This window comes from Staurois parvus, unplaced genomic scaffold, assembly GCF_062004578.1.
Source record: "Staurois parvus isolate SC_StPar_1 unplaced genomic scaffold, SC_StPar_1.0 ptg000151l, whole genome shotgun sequence".
NCBI classification, from domain to species: Eukaryota; Metazoa; Chordata; class Amphibia; order Anura; family Ranidae; genus Staurois; species Staurois parvus.
In genome coordinates, this window is record NW_028317947.1 from 18,179,212 (window position 1) to 18,203,665 (window position 24,454).

Sequence of the window (24,454 nt, forward strand, 5' to 3'; positions counted from 1 at the left end):
GTGTGTGGACACACATCCGCATGGCTGGCATATTGAGACCAGCAGATGTTTCCATGCAGCCACTGCATCCTAGTAGTTTTGAATAGGACTGCCTGCATGCAGATGCACAGAACACCAGTACAGGCAAAGACCCCTTTGCATGGGTGTACCATATGTATGCCCGTGTGAATGAGGCTTTATATTAAAGCTGGCTTTTCACCGCGGTGGTGGTATCAGTGTGTAGCCCGTTCAATTCTACTTGACAAGCCAAAGCGCTGAGCGACAGTGTGCTCCTGGGCATACACCCGATGAGGGCTGGAGGTACACTGAAAGAGGCAAGTTCGGAGCCACATAGTTACTATTGATTTGCTTGGATGAAGAGTTGGATGCAATACAGCGACTGCACCAGCTATTGATCTGCATGGGTTGAGGCTGTTCACATACAGAGTGTGCACAGAGGTATTTTCACTGAACCGGTGTCCCCATTGGAAGATTTACCCTCTACTACTGTTCTGGGGACAGCCCAAAATTGGGGATTTTGTTTATTTACACTTTCAGTGATAATGGACAAATAGGGTGAATCTCCCGAACGAGGTAGATATAGCAATAATAACTGAACAGGTGTTCTAATCCATCTCCACTCTATTAAAATTTAACTGGAGGCAGAAAACATTTTTTTTTTTAGTTTAGGATAGTAATAACTCTAAAGAAGACATACATTGAAACTGTAAGGCCCCGTCCACACAGGGAGACTCTGCCAGAGGATCTGCCTGTTCAGTGGGAGATCCGTCAGCTGATCCCTCAGCAGGGGGATGACAAGTCCGTGTCCGCTCCGCTTATGAAGAGTGGACAAAGTCTGCCTAAGGCTGGCCATATATTACACAATTTTGTAGAGAATTTCGCTTTAGATTTACCAAAAACCATATAATAGGGAGGTCAAGCCTAAACAACACTTTCAATTGTATCCAATTAGGCAGGCCCTTGCACTTCATAGTTGAAGGTAAATCTAAAGGAAATTGTTCAGAAATTGGACAGAAAATTGTATAGTGTATGGCCAGCCTTACTCTACAGGCAGACTTTCATCCAATCTGACCTGCTAGATGGATGGGGAATGATGGATCCCCATCTGTCTGTTTTTAGCGGATCAGATACAGGTGGGTGTAAACAGACATGTCCGTTTACATCCGCCACTCCATAGAGGGCAATGGGTGGGTCTGCCTGAAAAATGGACGAAATGCCAGTGTGAACTTGGCCTAAAGTACACAGCCACCTTAAAGTGACATTCATTGATGTCCTTATTCTCCAAAAGTAATCCATACACTGCTTAATGATCCTATAATTTATATTTTATTAACTTGTTTGCTGCTAATACTTGTAGTGCCGCTCTAAGCTTTCATCATCTCACTCTTCATTCATTTGTTTTTCTTTTATTGTCATCGTTACATAGAATTCATGAAGGTAAAATACCTTCAGCCTTTAGAACCACTTTAATGGTACTGATTGTACAATCATATTTGTAATGCATGTGGTGAGCTTTAAACTGTTTAGTTCTGGTTTAGTCTTCATTGATCTTTTATTTTTGGTGTTGCAATTCTAAGTCGTATGTGTTTGTTTCACAGAGTCCTGGTTTAGCGGGAGATCACTGTTATTACAGCGGCCATGTGCGTGGGGTAGAGGTGTCATGGGTTGCCATCTCCACCTGCTACGGGCTCAGGTGAGTTTCTCCAGCAAGATGCACGTTGGCTGTCTGTCGGCGAAGCTCTCTGCTTCTCTCTAATGACTTCCTACGATGTGGCTTGTGGTGCTGAGACATTTGGTGACAGCAGGAGGTGTGTGGGGGTGGCGGAACAGCGTGGAATGTTACTGTGGAACTCACAGTTCATTCCGTCCTCCATGCAGGAATCTGCTACTGACTCTTTATCATTATGTGTGATGAGATCACCTGCTGTCTGTGTTCACTCATCAGAGCAGACATCTCCGAGGTCATCTATTGTAAGGACAATGGATCGCAGAGACAGCTGAACAGCCCTCAAGAGAATGAAATCTATATGCACTAATTACAGCTTCATAGCTGCTGGTCCTTCCAGGTTTCCAGGGACAGTCTCAGATTTCCAATGCTTGTCCTTGGAATTTTTGTTCTGCCTGAAAATCTTTTGAAATGTAAAGTCCTAAAAAAAAAAAAAAAAAAAAAAAAGCCCTCCTTTTCTGCGTGTATGATTCAGTTTTTTTAACATTTACATTTTCATTTGGTGTTAAGCGATTATTTAAACTCCAGACACAAAAACTTTCATTGAAAAATATTCCAAATATCTCCCAGGTGGGAGGGAAGAGAGTCAGGAGTTTTGTCAAGGAGATCTCACTGATGCAAGACACACAGGATGGCGGGGGTGACTCCACCTTCTAAGCTCCACCTATTGCCAAAATATCATTTTAGTGGCATCAACCTGTGACCTAGCATTTTAACAGCCAGTTTGGGGCAGATAATACAGTGAAAAATGTAGTAATTCATGGCTGTCGTAGAATCATGCAATTGTCCAACTTGCTAAATCCACACCAAAGTGACCATAGAAATTGTTTAACATTTTGGCAGCTATATACAGTATGTTTGTCTGAAGATTCTCCTAGACATTCGATAACAAATCATGGATGCAACGTGTGATCTAATGTCTGCAGGACCCTTGTAAATGCCTCTGGGTGAGGCTTTATTTCAGAAATCGTGGAAAAAACCCAAACCAAAAAAGCTAATAGGGGTTTAAATGTCTACAAATATATGTTGCGCTCCTAAATACTTCTCAATAAATAATAATGAAATTATTACCATTAAATTAATTCAAATTATGATACAAATAACTAATAAAAGTGTATAAATACCCAAAAATATTTGAATAGATAATTTCAACTAATCAATCTCCTCCAAATAAATATCAAAATAATTCCACATGAAATACTCCTCTAAATTTTTATTAGTTATTTGTATCATAATTTGAATTAATTTAATGGTAATAATTTAATTATTATTTATTGAGAAGTATTTAGGAGCGCAACATATATTTGTAGATATTTCCAACACAGTTGTAGTTATGTGTTTCATGTTTGCGATCCTCTAGTAATTATCACACCTGGGGCTTTAAATGTACCACACCATAACAATATAAGTGAAATAGAAACGTGAAAACAATAAATAAAATGAAACACCTTTTATTAGGTTAAAAAACCTACACAGAGGGGAAGAGGGTCTGAAGTCTATTCCTCCCCCTCTTTCGACAAGATATTTTTTCCCCACTTTTGGAAAGCAATCTGTGCTTGAATATACCTGATGACCTTTAGTACCTGGCCATTGCATTCTTGTTTGAATGAATGATGACTGTGTCTTCCACAAGTCTTCAAATGTATTTGGACTATTTCTTGATCGATGATCATTTCTCATGGTTGCTGGAGGCCCCTCCTTGTTCATCCAGATACTACTGATTTATATCTAGCAGGAGCTATCTGAGAATGTACCGGTATCATCAGCTGGAATTTGTTTTCTTTTGTTCCCTGAAGAAGTGGGCTGCATCCCACGAAACGCGTTGGAATCCATAAGCAAAGCACCTTTCATGGTTTCAAGTGGATACTACTTAATCAATTGTTCATCAACACTTATGTCGCTATCTGGTTAGGTGTTCTTTTTCAACACAACTAATTGTCTCCACTGCTAGCCATGTACCTTCATATGCTACTTATACAGTTCAGCCTTTTTTGCTCCTAGATAATGGGTGTTGTTTATTGCGGCTGATACCCGTGACGCCAACTGCGTCTAGGACATCAGCCACAACCTACTGCGGCCGTTTTTTGTTTGTATTTTTATGTTTTTCTTTGTTTATGCCTGATTCATTTTTTCCACACAAGGGTGGTTTTTTTAAACTAAAAAAAGTGTTTAATTTTATTTATTATTTTCACGTTTCTATTTCACTTCTATTGGTATGGTGTGGTACCTTTTTAAAGCCCCATTAGCTTTTTTGGTTAGGTTTTTTTTTTAGCTATTTTCCTTAGGGGTGTGGTACTAGCAAAACCGATCTATAAGGTTAGGTAGAGTTATTTTTTCTCCAAGTTCCACCCTCCCCATATTCAGTGTTTCAAAAATATTGATCAGGCCTTGCATATTGCAAAGTATGCTGAGCCTAATCTGATAGCCCAGCAATACCTTGATGCTTTCTTGGAGACTGTATTAACCTCTGGCCGTCCATGTAATATAAATGTACAGCAGCAAAGTGGTGGGCCTTAACACCCAAAGAACGCACACATGCGTCTGTGTGCAGCAGAGCTTCCTGTGCTGAGACCGCTCTTAGTCCATATTAATGATAAGAAGCCGGCAGGACTGATTCTCAATCAAGTGACTGCTGTGGCAACCATGTGATCAGCCGATGTGACCACTAATAGTATGATACTTCTCTTTGTTACCCCTTCCTATGGACAGAGCAGACAGTAATACAAGTAAGAGGAGGTGGTATGAAATCAGAAGAATGTAGAAGTTCATGCCAGATTTAGAATGTACCATCCACATCTCCCTCTTATCTCTCTGTATACAAGCCCTTTGTGGCTGGGCTAAGCTTCATTTGTGCTTAGGGCTCCGTTCACACTAGTGCCATTTCAGATGCAACGTGAGTTGCACGTGATTGCATGACAATGGAAATTACGTTGTTTTTGATGATGCACGTTTACATCAATGTACCCGGCACAGTGCAATTTCAGAAAAGGTTCCTGTACTACATTGGTGCGATTCCAGTGCGATTTTTGGCCCCATAGAATATGTAAACCACATCCAAGTAGCACTAAATAATCACAGTGAAAGATGAAAATCTAATTGCAGCAATGTGAACCTAGCCTAAGGTGAAGTCTGGCCTCCTGCTCTAGAGGTCAAAGTACCTTGTGTTGGGACCTTGTGAGCTGACCTTTTCTTTTACCTCTAGCCATGGTTACACAGGGAGTGATCAGGATATGAGCTATTTATTATCCCCTCTTTAGTCTATCATGAATGCTGCTGCCAGACTCATCCACCTTACTAAACCGTTCCATATCTTTCATCCCCCTGCCATTCCCTCCACTGGCTTCCCATTGCCCAACGAATGAAATTCAAAACATTAGCAATAACATATAAAGCCATTTATAACTCTGCCCCAAATTACATCACCAATCTTGTCTCCAAATATCACCCAAACTTTACTCTCCGCTCCTCACAGGACCTCCTGCTCTCTACCTTCCTTGTCTCCTCCCCCCATGCTCATCTCCAGGACTTCTCCAGAGCCTCCCCCATACTCTGGAACTCTCTACCCCAATCTGTCAGACTATTGCCTACTCTGCCCACTTTCAGACGATCTCTGAAAACCTATCTCTTCAGGGAAGCTTATCCTGCCTTCAGCTAATAACGGAATCTTCCATTCCTCCTACTAGTCCATCCCCCATAGTTATTACCCTTTGTACCACCAGGTAGATTGTAAGCTCCTAGGAGCAGGGCCCTCCTAACCCTCTTGTATTGAACTGTATTGTTGCTGTATTGTCTCCCTTTATATTGTAAAGCGCTGAGCAAACTGTTAGCGCTATATAAATCCTGTATAATAATAATAATAATAATAATTTGTCTAACTTTACACCTTTTTTTTGTATCTACTGCAGTGGGGCATTTTCAGATGGGATGTTCACCTATACCATATACCCCCAGGAACACAGCACTGAGGTAAGTGTGTCTGTCTGCTTCTTCCTGTCTTCATTTTATGACCGGATGTTTAGATTTATAGTCATTCTTATGCATCCCAAGCTGGAAGATCATATTATTTCAGGGAAGTTCTATTACCAATGTCACAGTATTGGTGGGGCAGCCAGTTAATATCTCATCTGGTGGTCTTCTCTTCTGCATTTAATCAGATCATTAAACCTCCTAAGAGTTTTCAGGTACCAGTTCTTGCAGGTTTTAGACCATCTCCTTACATGAGCCCACCACCCTAGCTCAGTTTATTTTGGAGGCTGATGGCTAACACACAGCCCATTGCTACTTATACTTTCCAGAGACCGAACCTTTCATTCTGAGAGCTTAGTATGCTGCTAGCATGGGCGGACTGACCACTCATGGGGCCCCCGGGCAATAAGGGATCATGGGGCCCCTGTGTCCTTGCCCAAACTCAAAAAAGCCTATGAAAAAGGTACCAGGGGCATCTCATGGGGCCCCCTACTGACCCCGGGCCCTCGGGCAGTGCCCGAGTTTCCAAATGGTCAGTTCGCCCCTGGCTGCTAGTTATCAAAAACACATCATTTCTGTTGGAGTTTTAAATGTGCCTCTACCACAGACCAGTTTTTTTACTGAGTGATTTAGCTCTAAATATTCTCATGCTACTAGAAGGAGGAATTTATCAGGTGATGTCAAGAAAAGTTGATGAGGTAGGGTTCCCAGGCTGTAGATAACAGACAAGGTCCTTGTCTAGTTTATATTAGATCTCCACATAAATTAATTTCTGTTAACATTTACATATAGTTGTGGCACTTTTTGTATTGCTTGATAACAACATGGTATAAGAAGTCATTTCCATATAATTACATTTGTTTCCAAATGGAGGAAAAAGCCCTTCAATTGCTTACTACTGTCACCAGGGGTGTATTTACCACAAGGCATTTGCCTAGGGCGGCATTTTTTAGGGGGGCAGCACTGACTCCCAGAAGAAGGGACATATGTGACATGGGGACCGGGTGGGTTCTGAGAGAGGCTGCGGGGGGCTTGATGGTGTATGCAGAATCCAAGTGTTGTTCCCGGGGATGTCCAGAGCTGTGAAGGTGAGCGTCTTTCTCTCTGGCACCAGGGAAGGGGGGGTGGTGGATATTCGTGGGAGGCTCTCTCGGTTGGGGGTGGGTATGGGGCAGGGGTGTTGGTCAGTGCCAGGCTCTCTCCGTGGGGAGGGTGGTCTGGTGTTGGTCAGTGTCAGGCTCTCTCCGCCGGGGAGAGGGGGGGTATCTGATTTTTGTGTTGCCTAGGGCACCACAAAACCTAAATAGACCACTGACTGTCACCAGTGCAAATGGGCAAGCAGGATGTGGTTTGCCTTTTCTCTTTACCTTCTGTCTTCAGTGTATGTTGAGAATTCTGGAGGATGATTTAAGCGCTCTCAGCCAACTCCTATGGCAGTGCTTACATATTTACTGCCGATTTCTTCTTCCATCCACTAGATAAGGGCTCCCTGCTGCCACCTATAGGCAGTCCGCATATACATTTTTCTGGGATTTCTCACAAAACATGCAGGCAAAAACGTGTCTATATTGCCCAGCCAATCACTTGCTTTTCATTTTATATACACAAGGCTGAGGAGTCACAATCCCCTGACAATTGGGGATCAGATCTGGTACACCAAGTCTATAGGTAATGCCTATTTCGCAATTCAAAATAAATAATTAGTTGAGAAGGAAATAAACAAAACCTCTTCTCATGATAAAGCACTCCAGGTATGGATATGTTATTCATAATTACATTGGACCAATTAACTCTGCACATGCAACAAAGACTACAGTGCCTTGAAAAAGTATTCATACCCCTTGAGATTTTCCACTTTTTGTCATGTTACAACCAAAAACATAAATGTCTTTTTTATTGGGATTTTGTGTAGTAGACCAACACAAAGTGGCACAGAATTGTGAAGTGGAAGAAAAATAACTGCTTTTCAAAATTTTTTTACAAATAAATGTCTGAAAAGTGTGGCGTGCATTTGTATTCGTAAGGGATGCCAGCGGGTGTCAACGGACGCACATCCGCTAACACCCTCCACTCCATAGAGAGCTTTGGATGGTCCGATCAGGTCCGCCTGAAAAACTGACTGGTGGACCCGATCGGACCATCAGTGTGAAAGGGGCATTATTTTGTAACGCTTGTCTTCTAAATAAACTTTTAAAACGGTTTTATCATGAGTAGAGGATTTGTAGATTTCCTTAACAAAGTGATTTTCTCTTCACCATTGGCTTCATACCGTCATGCTAGAAAAACACTGCCCCAATTCAATGCCCTAGGGTTGTTTAATAGAAGTCACTTCCTTTGTGTTTAAGTTTCTATATATTAAAGAAACCCACTGAAATGCTTACCTTGGTCCGGTTGAGCTCAGTTCTGGTGTATGGACTATGTTATATGTGTAGCTACAAAGTTTATTTATCTGATTTCTAGATATACAGAGTTGGCAGGTTACAGTTCGGTCACTGACACTCCTTTTCTTCTTCACAGAAGTCTCTGCCATGGCCTCATGTAGTTCAACGGACCAGGATGTGCACAGAACCAGGTATCCAAAACGTAACACACATAAATAATTTTGTTATTAATTACATTTGTGAATTATTACGAATCATTTGTGTAATCGTGAATGACATACTTGTTGTAGTCTGATTTTTATTTTTTTTTTATTTTTTCTCTAATGTTTTTAGAGATTAAATGATACCCTTTATTGCCTAATAAGTTATTAATAACAGATACCTTAGATTCCATCTTCAAGCTTTATATATGACAAAGAGAGCAGGCACCTTGAAAGCCTGCATCTGTAATAACTTCACCAGTATAAGGTGTCACCGAAATGCCAAACTTTCTGCATTAATTGATGGCTAACACCGTACTACTCTACTACTTTAATTTAATACATGGTTTGGGAGAGGTAAGTGGAAATGGTTCTTATTTGCATCGTCTCAACTTCCTGGCTCCCAGCTTGGCAAAGAAGATGTTCAAGGTTACCTAAACCCAAAAACACTTTGTGATCCTGCCAGGAACACTCTTCCTGTCTCAGGATGACAACAGTAACTCACTGTACCTACTGAGGAGCGGTGTTGTCAGCATTGATTTTTGGCTCCTGATTTGGACTGCATAACTTCCTCCCCCTCTCCTCCTCTTCATAATATAGAGGAGAGGTGTTCTGTAATCCACAAAAAAGACTTGGGCAGAGCTGACAACACTGCTTGAGATTTTAGTGCAGCAAAGTGCACAGAAAATTACAAGCTCACTGGATTTCTGGAAAAAAACATTTTTTTTTACACTTTACATAAAAAATATATATTTAATAACTAGGGACGCTTATTGTTAGGGTTTGTATACACTTGTTTTACATTAGGGAGACTAGTGTTAGGTTTGTTAAGGTTGTTGTGAGGGTTACAGGGAAGGTTGGTATCAGACTTTCACACTGAGGAGTTTTTTGAAGCACCTTTGTTTTTAAAAAAAAAAAAAAAAAAAAAAAACGAGAAAAGCTAATGAAAAATGCTTCCCTACGTATATCTATGTATGTTTTCCCACTGGGGTGTTACGCTTCTGTTGCGGTGTAAAAGATTCTGCTTGCAGCATTTTTGGAGCATGTTTGTTCAGTTTAAAAAAAACGCATCAAGAACGCACCTCCCCATTGAAATCGATGGAAAACACTTCACAAATGCACCCAAGATGCGTTTTTTGGGTGCAGCTTTTGAGTCCCAAGTCCTTTAAAAAAAAAAAAAAAAATACACCGCAGTTGCGGAAAAAATGTGGTAAAAAACTAGTTTTTGCACGGATCAGTGTATGAAAGTGCCCTTGCAGAGAGATTTAGTGGTGGACTTACAGGGAGATATGGTGTGAGGGTTACCTGAAGCATTACAGGGAGGTTGAGTGTGGGGTTATAGGGATTGTTAGTATGAGGGTTACAGGGACAATTGGTGAGAGGATCACAGGTAGGGTTAGTGGGAAGGTTATGGGGGACGTTGATGTGAGGGCTACAGGGACAATTGGTGTGAGGATCACAGGAAGGGTTAGTGGGAAGGTTGTAGGGGAAGTTGATGTGAGGGCTACAGGGACAATTGGTGTGAGGATCACTGGAAGGGTTAGTGGGAAGGTTGTAGGGGAAGTTGATGTGAGGGCTACAGGGACAATTGGTGTGAGGATCACTGGAAGGGTTAGTGGGAAGGTTATGGGGGACGTTGATGTGAGGGCTACAGGGACAATTGGTGTGAGGATCACTGGAAGGGTTAGTGGGAAGGTTATGGGGGACGTTGATGTGAGGGCTACAGGGACAATTGGTGTGAGGGTTCATGTCAGCAGGACCTTAAGGCAGACTATGGTTCCAGGAGCTCTGCATATAAGACACTTATGCTGAAAGCTTCTCTGGTTGTTGAAGATGTCCTCATAGAACTTGGTATTGGGGATACATTGAACCCTGGAGTCCTGGATGTGGGTTAAATCAAGTCTTATAAATTAAAGCGGTACTAAAGGATAAGCATTATACTTACCTGCTCTGTGCAATGATATTGCATAGAAAGGTCTCTTGCCTCCCGCTGGCACTGTCTGCTCCTCCCTCCTTTGGGTCCTTCCTTAGTAAGCCATTTTCTAAGGAGACACCGTGTTTGCATGCTTGCAAGCCAGACTGTGTGCGTCCATAGACACACACACACCGTACTCCTCCACGCCCCCACTACCTCCTCATAGACGTTTGACTGACAGCAGCAGGAGCCTATGGCTTCCTCTGCCCTCAGTGTCTCCTGTGAGACCAGGAAGTGAGGAGAGCGCTGCTTCAACCGAGACTGTGCTGGAGATCTGACAGGATGTGTAGGGGATGGGGGTGGGTAGAACAGGTAGTGGGCCATTTTTACTTTAATGGGGAAAAAAACAGATTGACTTTAGAACCATTTTAAAGACCAGAGTCATGTGAGTACAAACTACCTTATCTACTCCTCTTCCACTGCGTGTTCATTTTGTCTCCAGGAAACTGGAGGTGCTCTTTACAGAAACTCTCTTGGAAGAATGTGAAAAACTTTCTCTTTTTCTCTTTCTTTTTCTCGATCTGGCAGTGATCAGGGTTTTTTCTCCCCCTTTGGGACTCTATATATTTTTTTTTTTTTTTTATTCCCCCCCAGTTTTTAGCAGCTTTAGGTTTAGGCTTATGATGGCCATACAACTATTTTTTTTTTTTTATTTGAATCATGGATGTTGTTCTCACGTTCTCTGCTCTGTTTACCACAGACTGTGCGCACCCCACTGACATTCCAAGAAGCTCAAAAATTCGCAGGAAAAGACAGGTTAGTACAATGCAGGTATAATCTACTTATGTACATCCCTTCAAACTTGTGGAATTGTGGAGAACTCTATAGGTGATGCTGTGCTGTCCATGAATAAAGCCTCTTTTATGATGCAAAAGGAAAGACCTTATCACAAGTTATATTTTATTCCTAGTAAAGGTTTCTTGTCAGTTTGATTAAATTTTTTTGATATTTACAAGTATAAATTCTTTATTCTATGAATAAACATTGAGCAATGCTTCACACTGATGCGATTTGGAATTCGCAGCATTTTCTGTGCAAATTCCACACTGCATCAGAATCGCACCCCGTTCATGAGAACCACTGCGGGTGTGTACATTAAGTTAACAGCACCCTGAAAGCAGTCCGCAAAACACGGTACGATGTGCAGAATCGGATCGCATAGGTGTGAATACCCATGCGATACGATTCTAGTGCGAACCCAAAAAAGGGTCCTGCACGTTTTTGGTGTGTGTGTGTGTGTGGTGCAATTAGAGTCATTCAAAATGTATGGCTCCAATCGCACCGCACACAAATCACATGTGATTTGCACAGGAATGCGGTGCGGTTCCTGTGCGAATCACATGCGATATACCGGACTACATATATGTGAACTCGGGCTTAGGCTCCATGCACGCGGGGCGATTTAATAACGCTGGTAGCATTAGCTGTGTAAAGTCACGTTAAAAATGCAAGTTTTTCTGCGTTTTTGCATTAGCATTTTGCCACGTTTTTCCACATTTGCTGTTTTTAGCGTTATTTGCTTAAAGCCCAAAACCGCCGGTTTGCCACGTTTTTCAGCGTTAGAGCATTTTTACAGCTGAAGAACTCTAGAAACCCACTAGTTCTGGGGGTTTTTATCCAGCCAAAAAATTGCTGATTATCGCCTATGTGTGCATGGACACATAGGATAACATGCCGGGGAGTTTACTGGCTGTAGAAGTAAACCGCCAAAAGCCAAAAACAGCCGCTGTAAAAACATCCAGTGCGCATGAGGACTTATTGTGCTTCCCTTATAAAGTGCTTACAAATCTTGCTGGGTGTTCTGATTACAAAACGCAGCAATAGCCTCTCCCTTTCCAGCACTGTCTTAAACTTTAAATGAAGCCCCATAAACTGGAGAAGGGGTTCACCTGACTCCTTCAGCAGTTCTACTTACAGCCTATCGCAGCAAAAATGATCTTGATTGCACCACAACCTGGCAAAAAGTCATAGTTTCTTTTTTTTAAATTTTAGCTCTGAAGATATATACTTGAATCGCCATCACCTGGGCCATGCTGTGCCAAGGGGATGGGAGAGGGACCAGGCATAACCCTTCGCATTAGTTTTGTATTGCTCTGGATATTCTGTACATGCTGGTTACTGAGGATGTTGGGCTGGAAGGAGGTGCATAAGAAGACTCTCATCTTTCATCAACTGGCCATACACTGTCAGATCTCAGTTTAGAGCTGGCCATGTATGCATAGTCTCATCAGTGCTAGATTATTTGTTGGCACCCATACAATATGTCCAGGAGTTAAATACATTGCAGACCTATTCCACTGTAAATACTGAGCTGTTTGTGAATCTGTGCTTGCTCTCCTAGGTTCGCCGGATAGTACACACTGCTTTGTCTGAAACCAAATACATTGAGCTCATGGTGGTCAATGATCGACGTTTGGTAAGTGACGGCAACACCCAGACAAATGCCATTAAAAAATACAGCCATATGTCCTTAGTTCTGCTAACCGCCTGCAAGCTCCTTGACTGACTTGGTTCTGAATTCTCCTCCAGGAATTGGCATGCTGGTAGTGTGTACAGGGTGTAACAGGTGCTTTACTTCTTTTTTTTTTTTTTTTTTCCTGGTGATCTATCTATATATATATATATATATATATATATATTCATAATTTTAAAAAAAAATAATCTCCATGTTTTTTGGGTATATAAGATTTCTATACGGTTTACTTACTAAAAGGTTTTACAAAAAAAAAATCAACAAATTTGTATTTCATTTGTAATAATAAAATAGTGTTTGGTTTAAAGTATATTTGTACATTTATTGCAAATAACATTTTTAGTTATTGAGACATATAGGGGTTTATTTACTAAAGCTGGAGAGTGCAAAATCAGACTCCCTTCTGCATAGAAACCAATCAGCTTCCAGGTTTCATTGCCAAAGCTTCATTGAACAAGCTGAGGTTAGAAGCTGATTGGTTTCTATACAGAAGGGAGTCTGATTTTGGACTCTCCAGCTTTAGTAAATAAACCCCATAATGTTAGTGCGTTTTGTGTTCTGCTTTGGGCCAAAATTCCCGAATAGTAGCTTCAAAATGGTGCCTGTAATTAATTTAGAAACTGCCTTACTGGGCTAGAGACATGTTCTGGGAGGTCTGCTGGTAGACAAAGTCTTTGCTGGGTACTTATGTGCATTGCTCTGTCTGGCACAATACACTTTCTGCTTCAGTAGCTAAAGTGGAACTTTAGTCAGAAAATTAAGTCCAGCTTGACTGGCCCCTTTTGCAGGTATAGATATGTAAAGCATTAAAAATAAGCACCTATACTGTTTAAAATCCAGTAATACACTGTCTCACCCTGCTCTGCACATGATCAGATCCTCTCATTTTTTTGGCACTGCTGAAAACATTGAGGCCAATCTGCTGACAGCCTAAAGATTTACTGCTGCTCAGGGGCTCTTGGCTTCAACAAAATGGCAGCCTCCAGCAAGCAGAAACCTTAACAATGCTGCAGGTAATTTACATAATTATTAACGTGGAATGTACGATCCTTGCTAAAGAACATTTTATTGTTTTTTATCAAGTTGTTATGGGTAAAGTCCCGCTTTACGGGGCCCCTCGTGGGCATCAAGGAACATGTATCAAACATTATTTTGACACCATGTGTAAAATAAGCCACTCTAGATGAGCAGTAAAAAATACAATCTGTTTTAGATTTGCAATTTACAGCAGAGCAGAAATGGTCCCCACACCCTTGATATCATCGTATTGATTCCTTCTTTCCTTCAGCTTGATCAGCGGCAGTCTGTGGGTCTTACAAGTAGTTTTGCCAAATCAGTGGTGAATTTAGCAGACACTGTAAGTATAGCCTGCTTATTCTATTGCCTTGTATATTGCATTGTGTTTGCCATTGTCAGTGTGAAGCTCCCCGGGTGCGCTGAATGTGAGATTATACAAGTCAGTGGCAAGGACATCTAATATAGTCTGTCCAGAAATATACATAAGGGACAGGAAGTGATACTGCAACAGGGACGCAGACAAACCCTTCCTACTTCCTGAAAGGCATGTCATACTCCTCAGGGGTGGGATAACCTTTAAGTTTACTTTTAGGAGTGCTCACTATTGTCCATGTCCAGTTGCTTTAGACTGTTCCCTATGTAGAATTTCATACCACAAATTTTCATCCACTAAATCTAATATGTATATATTGTCCTGGACTAAATTGTATCTTTTTGCTATACCTGTCTACTTTTTAATTTTCATTAATTGTCCAAAAAATATCAAGTTTTCAGGGTGTAGCATGTTACAAAAGGACTGGCTCCCGCTCCCTCCTGTTGTGACAGCTAGTGGGAGATCTTCTCCCCCCAATATCTGTCACAATTTAAGAAAAAAAGAGTGGCCATGTACAGGGGCGGACTGACAACTCATGGGGCCCCCGGGCAATAGGGGATCATGGGGCCCCTGTGTCCTTGCCCAAACTCAAAAAAGCCTATGAAAAAGGTACCAGGGGCATCTCATGGGGCCCCCTACTGACCCCGGGCCCTTGAGCAGCGCCCAAGTTTCCAAATGGTCAGTCCGCCCCTGGCCATGTAGGGCTCCACCTACCCGGTGGCGTCACTAATTCACAGTAGTCTGTGAATGGGAAAACTACAAGTTCCAAAAGCCTTTGCAGCTGTCAGTCATATCCTGTGAGGAGGGACATGTGTCTATGAAAGCACACAACCCGGCTCAGGAGCCTGCATGCCTTGGTTCCCCCATAACACAGGGCTTGTTGTGGGGGCACTCGCAGGGAGACGATGTGGATAGTGCCGGCAAGGGATCTCTAAAGAAGTGTTAAGGGACTGCTCTGTGCAGTATCATTGCACAGAGCGGCAAGTATAAAATTCTTTATTTTAATTAAAAAAAGAAAAAAAAGTTTAAAGCTTTAGTGTCACTTTAATCATTTATAACCTAGTTTCTGTAATAACCAAATTATGATCATTCTTCTGTTGGTGCATTAGGGAATGGGACATGTCAGAGTCAAATTATTGCAGCTCCTCAGGGTGACAGACTGATATTAGCTCTGGAAAATGTATATTATATAGGGCGCGCTTGTTAGAGCCCAACCTCTGTAGCTGTAGGATAAAGGTGCCAGATGGATATCAGGGATGGATGGATGGATAGGAGCAGTAACACTGAGGCAGCTCTTCTTAGAGTGGAAGCAAGGCACTAATGCAGTAAAAAAGAAAAAGAGAGGAAGGCGCCTCTAAGTGCAGTATAGACAGTTTATTAGTGAACAATAGATAAATTGCACTTACAAGACAAGTCGTTACAACTACTCATCGTGTGATGTATTAAGATCCAGGTGAGACATCTAGCCGTCCAGCAGAGATCTGCTCACCTGGATCTTCATACATCACATGATGAGTCGTTTTAACGATTTATCTTGTAAGTGCAGTTTTATCTATCGTTCACCAATAAATTGTCTGTCCTGCACTTAGAGGCGCCTTCCTCTCTTTTTCAGATATTCGCTCTGCTCTACTAACAGGATGGGGTATCCGACTCTGGATTGTGGCTCATACCTGGTATTTAGGAATGGGTACACAGATGCCAGAGATTTTATTGTGTATGTCCATTTCTAAGTTTTGACAGGATATTATACTGTACGACCATGCTTGGTATTTACCTAATTTTTAAACCTGTTTTGTTGAATTGAAGATGATTGGATAACCTCAGGAATCGGTGGATGTAGATAAGTAATGAAGACAATCCCAGCAATGGTAGTGTAGACTGTACAGTATACTGTCATCTCCCTGTTAGTTCTGAACCGATGTTCTAGTCTGGGATTGTCCGTGTTCCACCCCCCCACCCCTCACACCTGTAAAGCTCCTCTCACCAGTTCCTTTCCCCTCCCGTGGCTCCCCCAGCCCACCCTGGTTTATTCCCGGCTTCTCCTCTTAGATTTACAGGGAGCAGTTAAATACCAGGATCGTGCTGGTCGCCATGGAAACCTGGACGGCAGGAGACAGGATTGCAGTGAGTGAAGACCCTCTGCAAGTGCTGGCTGATTTCATGAAGTACCGAAGCACAGAGATACCTGAACATAGCGATGCCACTCACCTCTTCTCGTGAGTCCACTGGGGTTAGCTGCACCTTATTATATAATCCATTAAGCATCCCACTGTTGTCACTTCTAGTCTTTGTACATAACTCTGGAGTTTGGTTCAACCATGTTACTCATAAAATCTTCCAGAGCGAACCTGTCCTGGCCTAAAAACTGCCTGCGGTAACCATAGGGTTGATGTGTAGAACTTTGTGGTGCATTCAGATATTTGAGTTAGTCTTCACAATGGTCCCTGAGGAACCCTCTTTGGATCCTAGGCTTAAGCTGTTCACAAGGCTTGAGATTAAGCCCCACTCCCGTGACTTATCTGCCAAATGCCAGAACCTTAGTGGGTGCTGAAGCTGAATGACAGGGAGCAGTTTTTAAAGCCAGAAGCGGGCATGGCTTAACATTTCTTCAAGAGAAGTCATAGTCCTTTGTACAACATAGACTGCTGAACCATAGGGCTCTACTGGGGCATGATGATCAAACTGAAGACCAACTAGTTACTGTGTATTGTAGTGTCACTGCACTTCAACATGGTTACCTGTTCAGGCCAGAGCAGGTTCATTTTAAGGTACTGCAGTATTGTATTTGGGATGGTGGGGGTGTACTAGAATCCTCAGAACCAAAAATGTTTACCAAAAGGAGCCAGGATTTAACCTGGACCTTGTACTCCAAGCAAGGTCCACTTTCTTACTATGGACCCCATTCAACCTTCTCAAACCGCTGCACAAAAGAAAAAAACTGTGTGTGTGTGGGGGTGGGGGGGGGTAGTTTAGTTGATATAACATTTCTTTCCTTAAGCCTCTGCAGAATTCTGGAGAATACTGGGTAGCCCAAATCTGTCTCATGAGGTGATACTCCAGCACAGCATAGGATTGTCTTTGCAAAATATGGGCCACTTGGGACTCCCTATTATCCTACCTAGGGTTAAGCATTATCCTACCTAGGGTTAGGCATGATCCTATCTATGGTTTAACATCATCCTACCCAGGGTTAGGCATGATCCTACCCAGGGTGAGGCATGATCCTACCCAGGGTGAGGCATGATCCTACCCAGGGTGAGGCATGATCCTACCCAGGGTGAGGCATGATCCTACCCAGGGTGAGGCATGATCCTACCCAGGGTGAGGCATGATCCTACCCAGGGTTAGGCATGATCCTACCCAGGGTTAAGCATTATCCTAACTAGGCTTAGACATATTAATTAACTTTTTCATCCACAGTGTTTATTCTTGTGCAGCATTTTGAGATGGGGAAGGGGGCCCTCAGTGAACATGTGGACTTTACTTTATTGGAGCACTTGTCCACTTTAGGAATTCTAATGCCATTTATCAATTTTGGGCTGGTCATTGAACCTACCTACCAGATCCAGAAGTGTGCCTTGGATCTTCTGAACCTCGGACAAGTCACTTCTAGAATTGTACTATACCATATCCATTGCACACTAGATAGTGTACTATTTCTGTAGAGGACAAGAATGGTAGTACAATCAGCAGTAGCAAACGGCACTGGTACATGGTAGTTACAAACAACCAATGGGTAACCAGTGGTGATCGTTTATTTTTAAACCGTGGTTATAATCGCCTTACTCTAGTCTGACACTTCTTGGTATAATTTTGGGATACATTTTGTTCCGTAAATGCCCCATTTTAAGCCCAAATTAAATACCTTTGGGCCATTGTGTTGGCTGTAAGGGGTACCACTCTTATTTTAAAGCCACCATTATCTATCATAATGATCTTAGGGATCATTGTCATGGATGAATGATCCCTAGATGGCACCCTTTCAGATTTATATACAGTACTTCAATCTGAACACTACAGTAGGGCAGGATTCATATGTACATGTAGAAGGGTACATGTATCTGTTTTTTTCCATTCTCAGTGATAGATTCAGTTCTCCTGCTCTCCTAGAGTTTGCATTCCCTCTGAATCAGAGATTTGTCCCCTACCCCACACTCCAAGATTTTTTTCCCCATCAGAAATTCGTTCTCAGGTCTGTTATCATGAGTAAAGAGGATCTTCATTGGTGCTCTCCTCTTACAGTCGTCCAAGGGAAGAGTACTGGCCTTACAAAAAAGGAGGCACATCTTAGACCTCTTATACTATTTGTCAGTACTTCTCTGACCACTGAAATTAGTCTGCAGCATGTACCATCTGGCTTTTACTTGCAGCCTGCTACCCGCATTGCATTCTTATACTCTGCTCCTGCTAGCCAGCATGCTGCCCTAGGCACAAGTGATCGATGAGAGGCTATTCTACAGAAAATATGAAAGAATGTCAGCCGAACTCCACTAAGCTCTTTTTGCAATATTTTTTTTAACCTATTGACTGCATGCAGCAATGTCTCCAACCCAGAACCAACCTTCCTTGATGAGTTTCACTATTCCTGGCTTGCTCACAAGGATAGGGGAAGCCCTATTCTACAGGCTTTACTTCTTTTTGACACAAACCATGTTATGTGATTTATTATTGTAGAAGGGGATAAAAGAAAGAGCGCACAAACCTTGTGCATTACCTCGATAAACAATGAATAATTTTATTTTATTTAGGAAATATACAAGAGTAGCGGATAAAACAGGCATAAGTAAACCATAATCCACACAGGGTTACAGATCAATCCAAAGGGGAGATAAAAGCTCTTTATTATGACAGAATTTCAAACAAGAATGTATGTTGGCAATGGGAAGTGGCCTGCAACGAATAATGAGCTTTTACTGAACAGTACAACATACCAAATAATATGCGGGATAATAGAGCAGAGATGACTGCATGCTACAGGGAGTCTTATGACTCTTCTAAGTAGCATCCTTACCCCCTCCTCCTTTCATAACTACATTTCCAAAAGTCAAAGCAAGAAAGACACTCTTAGCTTTGTACTATAGGGTTTCCTGGGGCACTGGCGTTTGTGGTAAACACGGCCCTGTCTAGTATCAGTAGTGCCAGGAGGCAAAACACTCGGGTTTGGAGCAGTGCTAAAGCACTGGGCCCTCTAGCCTATAAATGCGTCATTTGTTTTCACTTCCCATCACACACAATCGTCATATGTCCTTTGTCCCACAATGCATTTCCCTCCTATACTTTCTATCTCGTTATATCAAAGTAAAAATGTGACTAGGAGAAAGAAGTGAAAAAGAGAATGATTCTTTGTAACGCTCTGCGCCTCATTAATGTAGATCAGAGTTAACAAACATCTTGGGTAAAAGGCAAATCATGCACAATAATTGTTTTCTTTATTGTAAACGACATTACCAGCTTTGTTGTTATGTTTACTTTTATGGCATTCCGCACCGATTACCTGGAATGGTGATGGTCTGCAATGTGATTACATGGGATATCTCCACCCTAAGTTCGCTTTATGGGGGAAACACATTATCCACATCTTTATGGGGGAAACACATTATCCGCATCAATGAACAAATCTAATTACAAACTGAAAAGAAATAAGGAGAAACTGTCTGCCACTGCCAATATATATATCTTCTTTCATCTTTTGGGGGGGGGACAATAGGGTGTCAAATGAGAACTACTGTCAATTGTGTAAGAGATACATTGGCACCTATTGTCACTTGTTTAAAAGCTGATTTGTGATGGAGGATGTAGCAGTGCAAACATCCAGAACTAGTGTTCCTTTTGCTGACTTGAATGAGGCTGACAGGGTGGCTGCAGAAAGGTAGATACGGTATCTCTCTGAGAATGACCTGTAGGTAGATATCTGCTCATACTAAAACTTTTCACTTCAGCCCTACAATTATGACCTGATCCTTGCTTGACGCTGATGGTGTAGCAATCGTGCACACAGAGATGGACGCGGTCATCCATTTGCTCCAAACCCCTCCATCTTGTGTCTCTCTCTCCCAAATCAGATTCCTCCGATATCCACCCTCCCTCTCTGTTGAGTGACCTGTTTCTAAAGCTCTTTAATGCAAACTAAGAACCCCTGCCTCTGAAGAGCACTACTGTGTGTGTTTTAAACTTCGGTATATCGCTGCCTGCGGTGACAGTGGTATACCGACGCTTATGCAAACATCAGAGTGTTATTGCTGATATTGCCAAGTTTACTCTTTCTCTGTACAAAAAGGAGGTGGTGGCAGTGTGAAGGGTTAATTGCGTAATTACCTGACCCAGTAACAATTGCTCCCAGGCTGCAAGTACACAGATTGTGGTCCATTAGCTGGAAAATCTTTGTGCAGGGTGCAGCTGGGCGTGGCATTGTTACGCACGTGACAGCGCGGTTTTCGATTGGCTAGTCCTTCGGTCACAAGTTTGGTAAGAAGGGCTGGGGTCTGATGCCGCGATCGTCACATATGGCACTTTGGTCCACCGCTGTTTCCTATAGAAACCGTGCTTTTAAACAAATTAAAAAGAACCTCACGCTGCTAGAGGCATACGTGCTCATCCCCATAAGTGATTCCTCAATCCTCTGACAATTAATTAAAATAAATCGAGGTGTATGTGGTCCTGGACTGCATATTAGCTGCTCTCCTATTGTGGGAAAAGCAGCTGAAATGTTTCTTGTATTTAGTGATTTCACCAGTAAGCAGCAATCCCTGTCCAATGTATAGAAATGAACTTAACATGCCAACTTGCTTTCAGCCAGGCCTCATTCTCACCCACAACTCTTCAGTAATTCTTGTTTTCTTGCCTTTTTAGAGGACGCACATTTAAAAGCAGTCATAGTGGGGCAGCCTATTTCGGTGGAATCTGCTCTCCGACCAAAGCTGGAGGATTGATAGAGGTCAGTGTTCTTTATTTTCCCGTCTGCTCTTCCTTTACAGTACCTAGTCCAGTTTAATTCAAAGCTGACTGGACACATGTTCATGCTCCACTACCTTCTCATTTCATCACGTAGCTACGCACTAATTTATGTAACTGTTCAAAAAGAATAAAATGATCTATTTGTAGTACAGAGAGAGGGACTGGAGGCTGAGAGGAGAGAAATTAAAATGAAAGGACTGCAGGCTGACTTCATGTTACCTATTTCAGAGAGGAACGGTAATGTCTTTAAACCTGGTTGTTGTCCATGGCAGGGCTAAGTAACAGGTTCACATTACTGCCCCTCTCCCCCAGAAGCACAGACATGCCTTTCACTCGGGTTTAGCTCAATATTTTTTCTGACAGAGATCAAGAAATTTTTAAAAAACTTGCGCCAAAGAAATAAACCACCATTAATAAACACTGCTGTTCAAAAGATGAAAACACATCAAAATAATATAATAAAACACAGCGCAAAAAAAATTAATTTATAAATTAAAAAATGAATAACGAAAAGTCCAAATAAGTCCCAAATAAAAGTCCGGTGCTCCAAAGTGATGAAAAATTATATACATTTTCCAGCATGCTCACATCATCTGTGATAAATCAATTTTCACCCACACTCACCAAATCAAGTGGATTCCCAAGCTATTAGGCTTAAGAATAAAAAAAAAAAATCCCATTTTAGAGGTGGGATGGTGTCTCCACAGGTGTATCTCAGTTGGCGAGATCAGCTTGCTATAAATAATGCTTTAGACACGTGTTCATATTTTAAAAGCCCTATTTCTATGTAAAGCTTGTAGTTGTATGTATACACGAGGGCAGCCATCTTGGCTCAATACATACTTTGTGCTCTGCAGTGCCGCACAGAGGTTGTGGCTTAGGGATTGTCCTGTCTCACACTGTGTCTACTAGACAGGAGCCTAGAAGAAAGGTGTGGGGCGTGGATCTCTTCAAGCAGTAGGTGTCCTCAGTCAGGCCATAAGCAGTCCAGAGGGAATGATTCTTCTTGGGCCGCTGTCCCAGTAGTAATGGCTGAAGGTTGGCTCTTTGAAAAAAAATTAAATCTGGACTTGATGTGTGTGGTTTTTGAGCAAACTCTTACCAGAAAAAAGCCAACATGTTTTGGGGTTCAAAGGGCCCCCTTCATCAGAGCTTGTTTCTGTTGATCAAAGTGTGTATTGGCCTACTAAAGTTGAACAGGACCCAGAGGGCTGAGTAGTGTGATACCAATGAAGCCTTTTCAGCTTGCACACCCAGTCCCTACTGCTCAGGGTTTATCTGTCTAAAAACAGTCTCTTATGATATGAAAGGTCTACAGCACTGCTGGTAGTCATACAAGGGGTTATTTACTAAACCTGGAGAGTGCAAAATCAGGCTCTCTGCATAAACACCAATCAGCTTCCAAATTTTATTGCCGAAGCTTAACTGAACAAGCTGAGGTTAGAAGCTGATTGGTGTTTATGCAGAGATGAGCCTGATTTTTCAGTCTCCAGGTTTAGTAAATAACCCCCTGTATGACTACCAGCAGTGCTGTACACCTTTCATATCATAAGAGACTGTTTTAGTAAATAAAGCCCTCAATGTCATCTTTGCCAAGGCTTTAGCTCACATGAGGTAGCTGAGGTTTCTTATTCATTGACCAGAAAGGTGCCTTAGGGTTCATGCATACTGGGCACTCTTAACCAACTCCCTGGATGCCTTTCCCCTGGCAGCAGCAAAATGCTTGTGAACGCTTGTACTGCATGAAGCCACGTCAAGCACTTGGCCGTTCATTTTGGCTAACCAGCCACGATAATCATTTTATTCTGGACATCGAAATAAATGAACGCTCAATCGCTAAATGTGCCTCACGTTAACACGTTTACACACATTTTTTACATGTCGAGCATTTTTCTGCTAAAACTCTTCTGAACATGAATCTCCTGCATTCAGGAGAGGAGCATTTTACTGCCTCTAAACTCTGGTATAAGCCATGCACGGCAGCCAATCCGCTTCTAACCTCAGCTTGTTCTATTAAGCTTTGGCAATAAAACCTGGAAGCTGATTGGTTTCTATGCAGAGCTGCACGAGATTTTGCACTCTCCAGTTTTAGTAAATAACCCCCTAATTGTGCATGGGCACATAGACTTGTATTGAGGTGTGTTCAGGTGCTTTGGCAAAAAAAACTCCACAAGCCCCAAAAACGTCTGTTTGGGAGCAGCAGTGTACATGAGGCCTTATAAGCGACATATCAGCATGGCTGTCACACCACTACCTCAAACTCAATCTTTCAAAAACTGAGCTTGTAATATTTCCTCCCCCCCGATCCCCCACTGATGACTTACCATTAAGATCAACAGCACTACCATTGATCCTTCCCCTCATGCCAGGGTGCTAGGTGTGATCCTAGACTCTGACCTCTCCTTTGGGCCCCACATCCACTCACTGGCTAAATCCTGCCGCCTCCAGCTCCGGAACATTTCCAAAATCCGCCCCTTCCTGGCCAATGACACCACAAAACAACTTATCCATGCCTTAGTTATATCCCGCCTCGATTGCTGCAACTCCCTCCTCATTGGTCTACCGTTACACAAGTTATCCCCCCTTCAATCTATTATGAATGCTGCTGCTAGACTCATACACCTTACCAACCGATTAGCAACTGCTGCCCCTCTCTGCCAATCTTGTCATTGGCTTCCACTAACCCAATGTATAAAATTCAAAATACCAACTACAACATACAAAGCCATCCACAACACTGCCCCTAGCTACATCACCAACCTCATCCGCAGATATCGCCCAAATCGCCCACTCCGCTCCTCCCATGATATCCGCCTCTCTAGCTCCCTCATCACCTCCTCCCACGCTCACCTCCAGGACTTCTCTAGAGCCTCTCCCATCCTCTGGAACTCCTTACCACAGTATGTCCGGTCAGCCCCCACCCTGTCTGCCTTTAGGCGATCTTTGAAAACCCACTTCTTCAGGGAAGCCTTTCCCACCTCCACCTAAGAACTGTACTTGAATCACCTCCACCAGATCATCCCCCGCAGCTATCACCTTTTGTATCACCTCCCCCTTCCTTTAGATTGTAAGCTCCATGAGCCGGGCCCTCCTATTCCTTCTGTACTGAACTGTATTGTAATTGTACTGAGTCCCTTATATTGTAAAGCGCTGCGCAAACTGTTGGCGCTATATAAATCCTGTATCATAATAATTTTGGCGCAAGTGTTGGGAGCCTAGTTGTTGTGCAGCTTTGTAACCACTAGATGGTGCTGTATGTGCAAGAACATGTCATTTATCTGGGTACTTGCTTACAAAGCCTCTGCCAGCTGTTACCTGCTTTACACGGATGACTGGAGCAAGTTTTAACTATCCGCTCCAGATTTCCCTTTGTTCCACCACACTGCACA

The 24,454-nt window shown here is 42.4% G+C and overlaps 1 protein-coding gene across 1 annotated transcript in view; it reads left to right on the forward strand.

Moving 5' to 3' along the window:
- The window catches only part of ADAM11 (ADAM metallopeptidase domain 11), an 86,612-nt gene that overhangs the window by 26,272 nt on the left and 35,886 nt on the right, over nt 1-24,454 (forward strand). The window contains exons 5-12 of the mRNA XM_089674567.1: nt 1,599-1,693; nt 5,632-5,692; nt 8,210-8,264; nt 10,949-11,004; nt 12,590-12,664; nt 14,010-14,078; nt 16,161-16,327; nt 20,961-21,045. Of these exons, the coding sequence (XP_089530693.1) occupies nt 1,599-1,693; nt 5,632-5,692; nt 8,210-8,264; nt 10,949-11,004; nt 12,590-12,664; nt 14,010-14,078; nt 16,161-16,327; nt 20,961-21,045 (663 nt within the window). The remainder of the gene's footprint in view (nt 1-1,598; nt 1,694-5,631; nt 5,693-8,209; nt 8,265-10,948; nt 11,005-12,589; nt 12,665-14,009; nt 14,079-16,160; nt 16,328-20,960; nt 21,046-24,454) is intronic.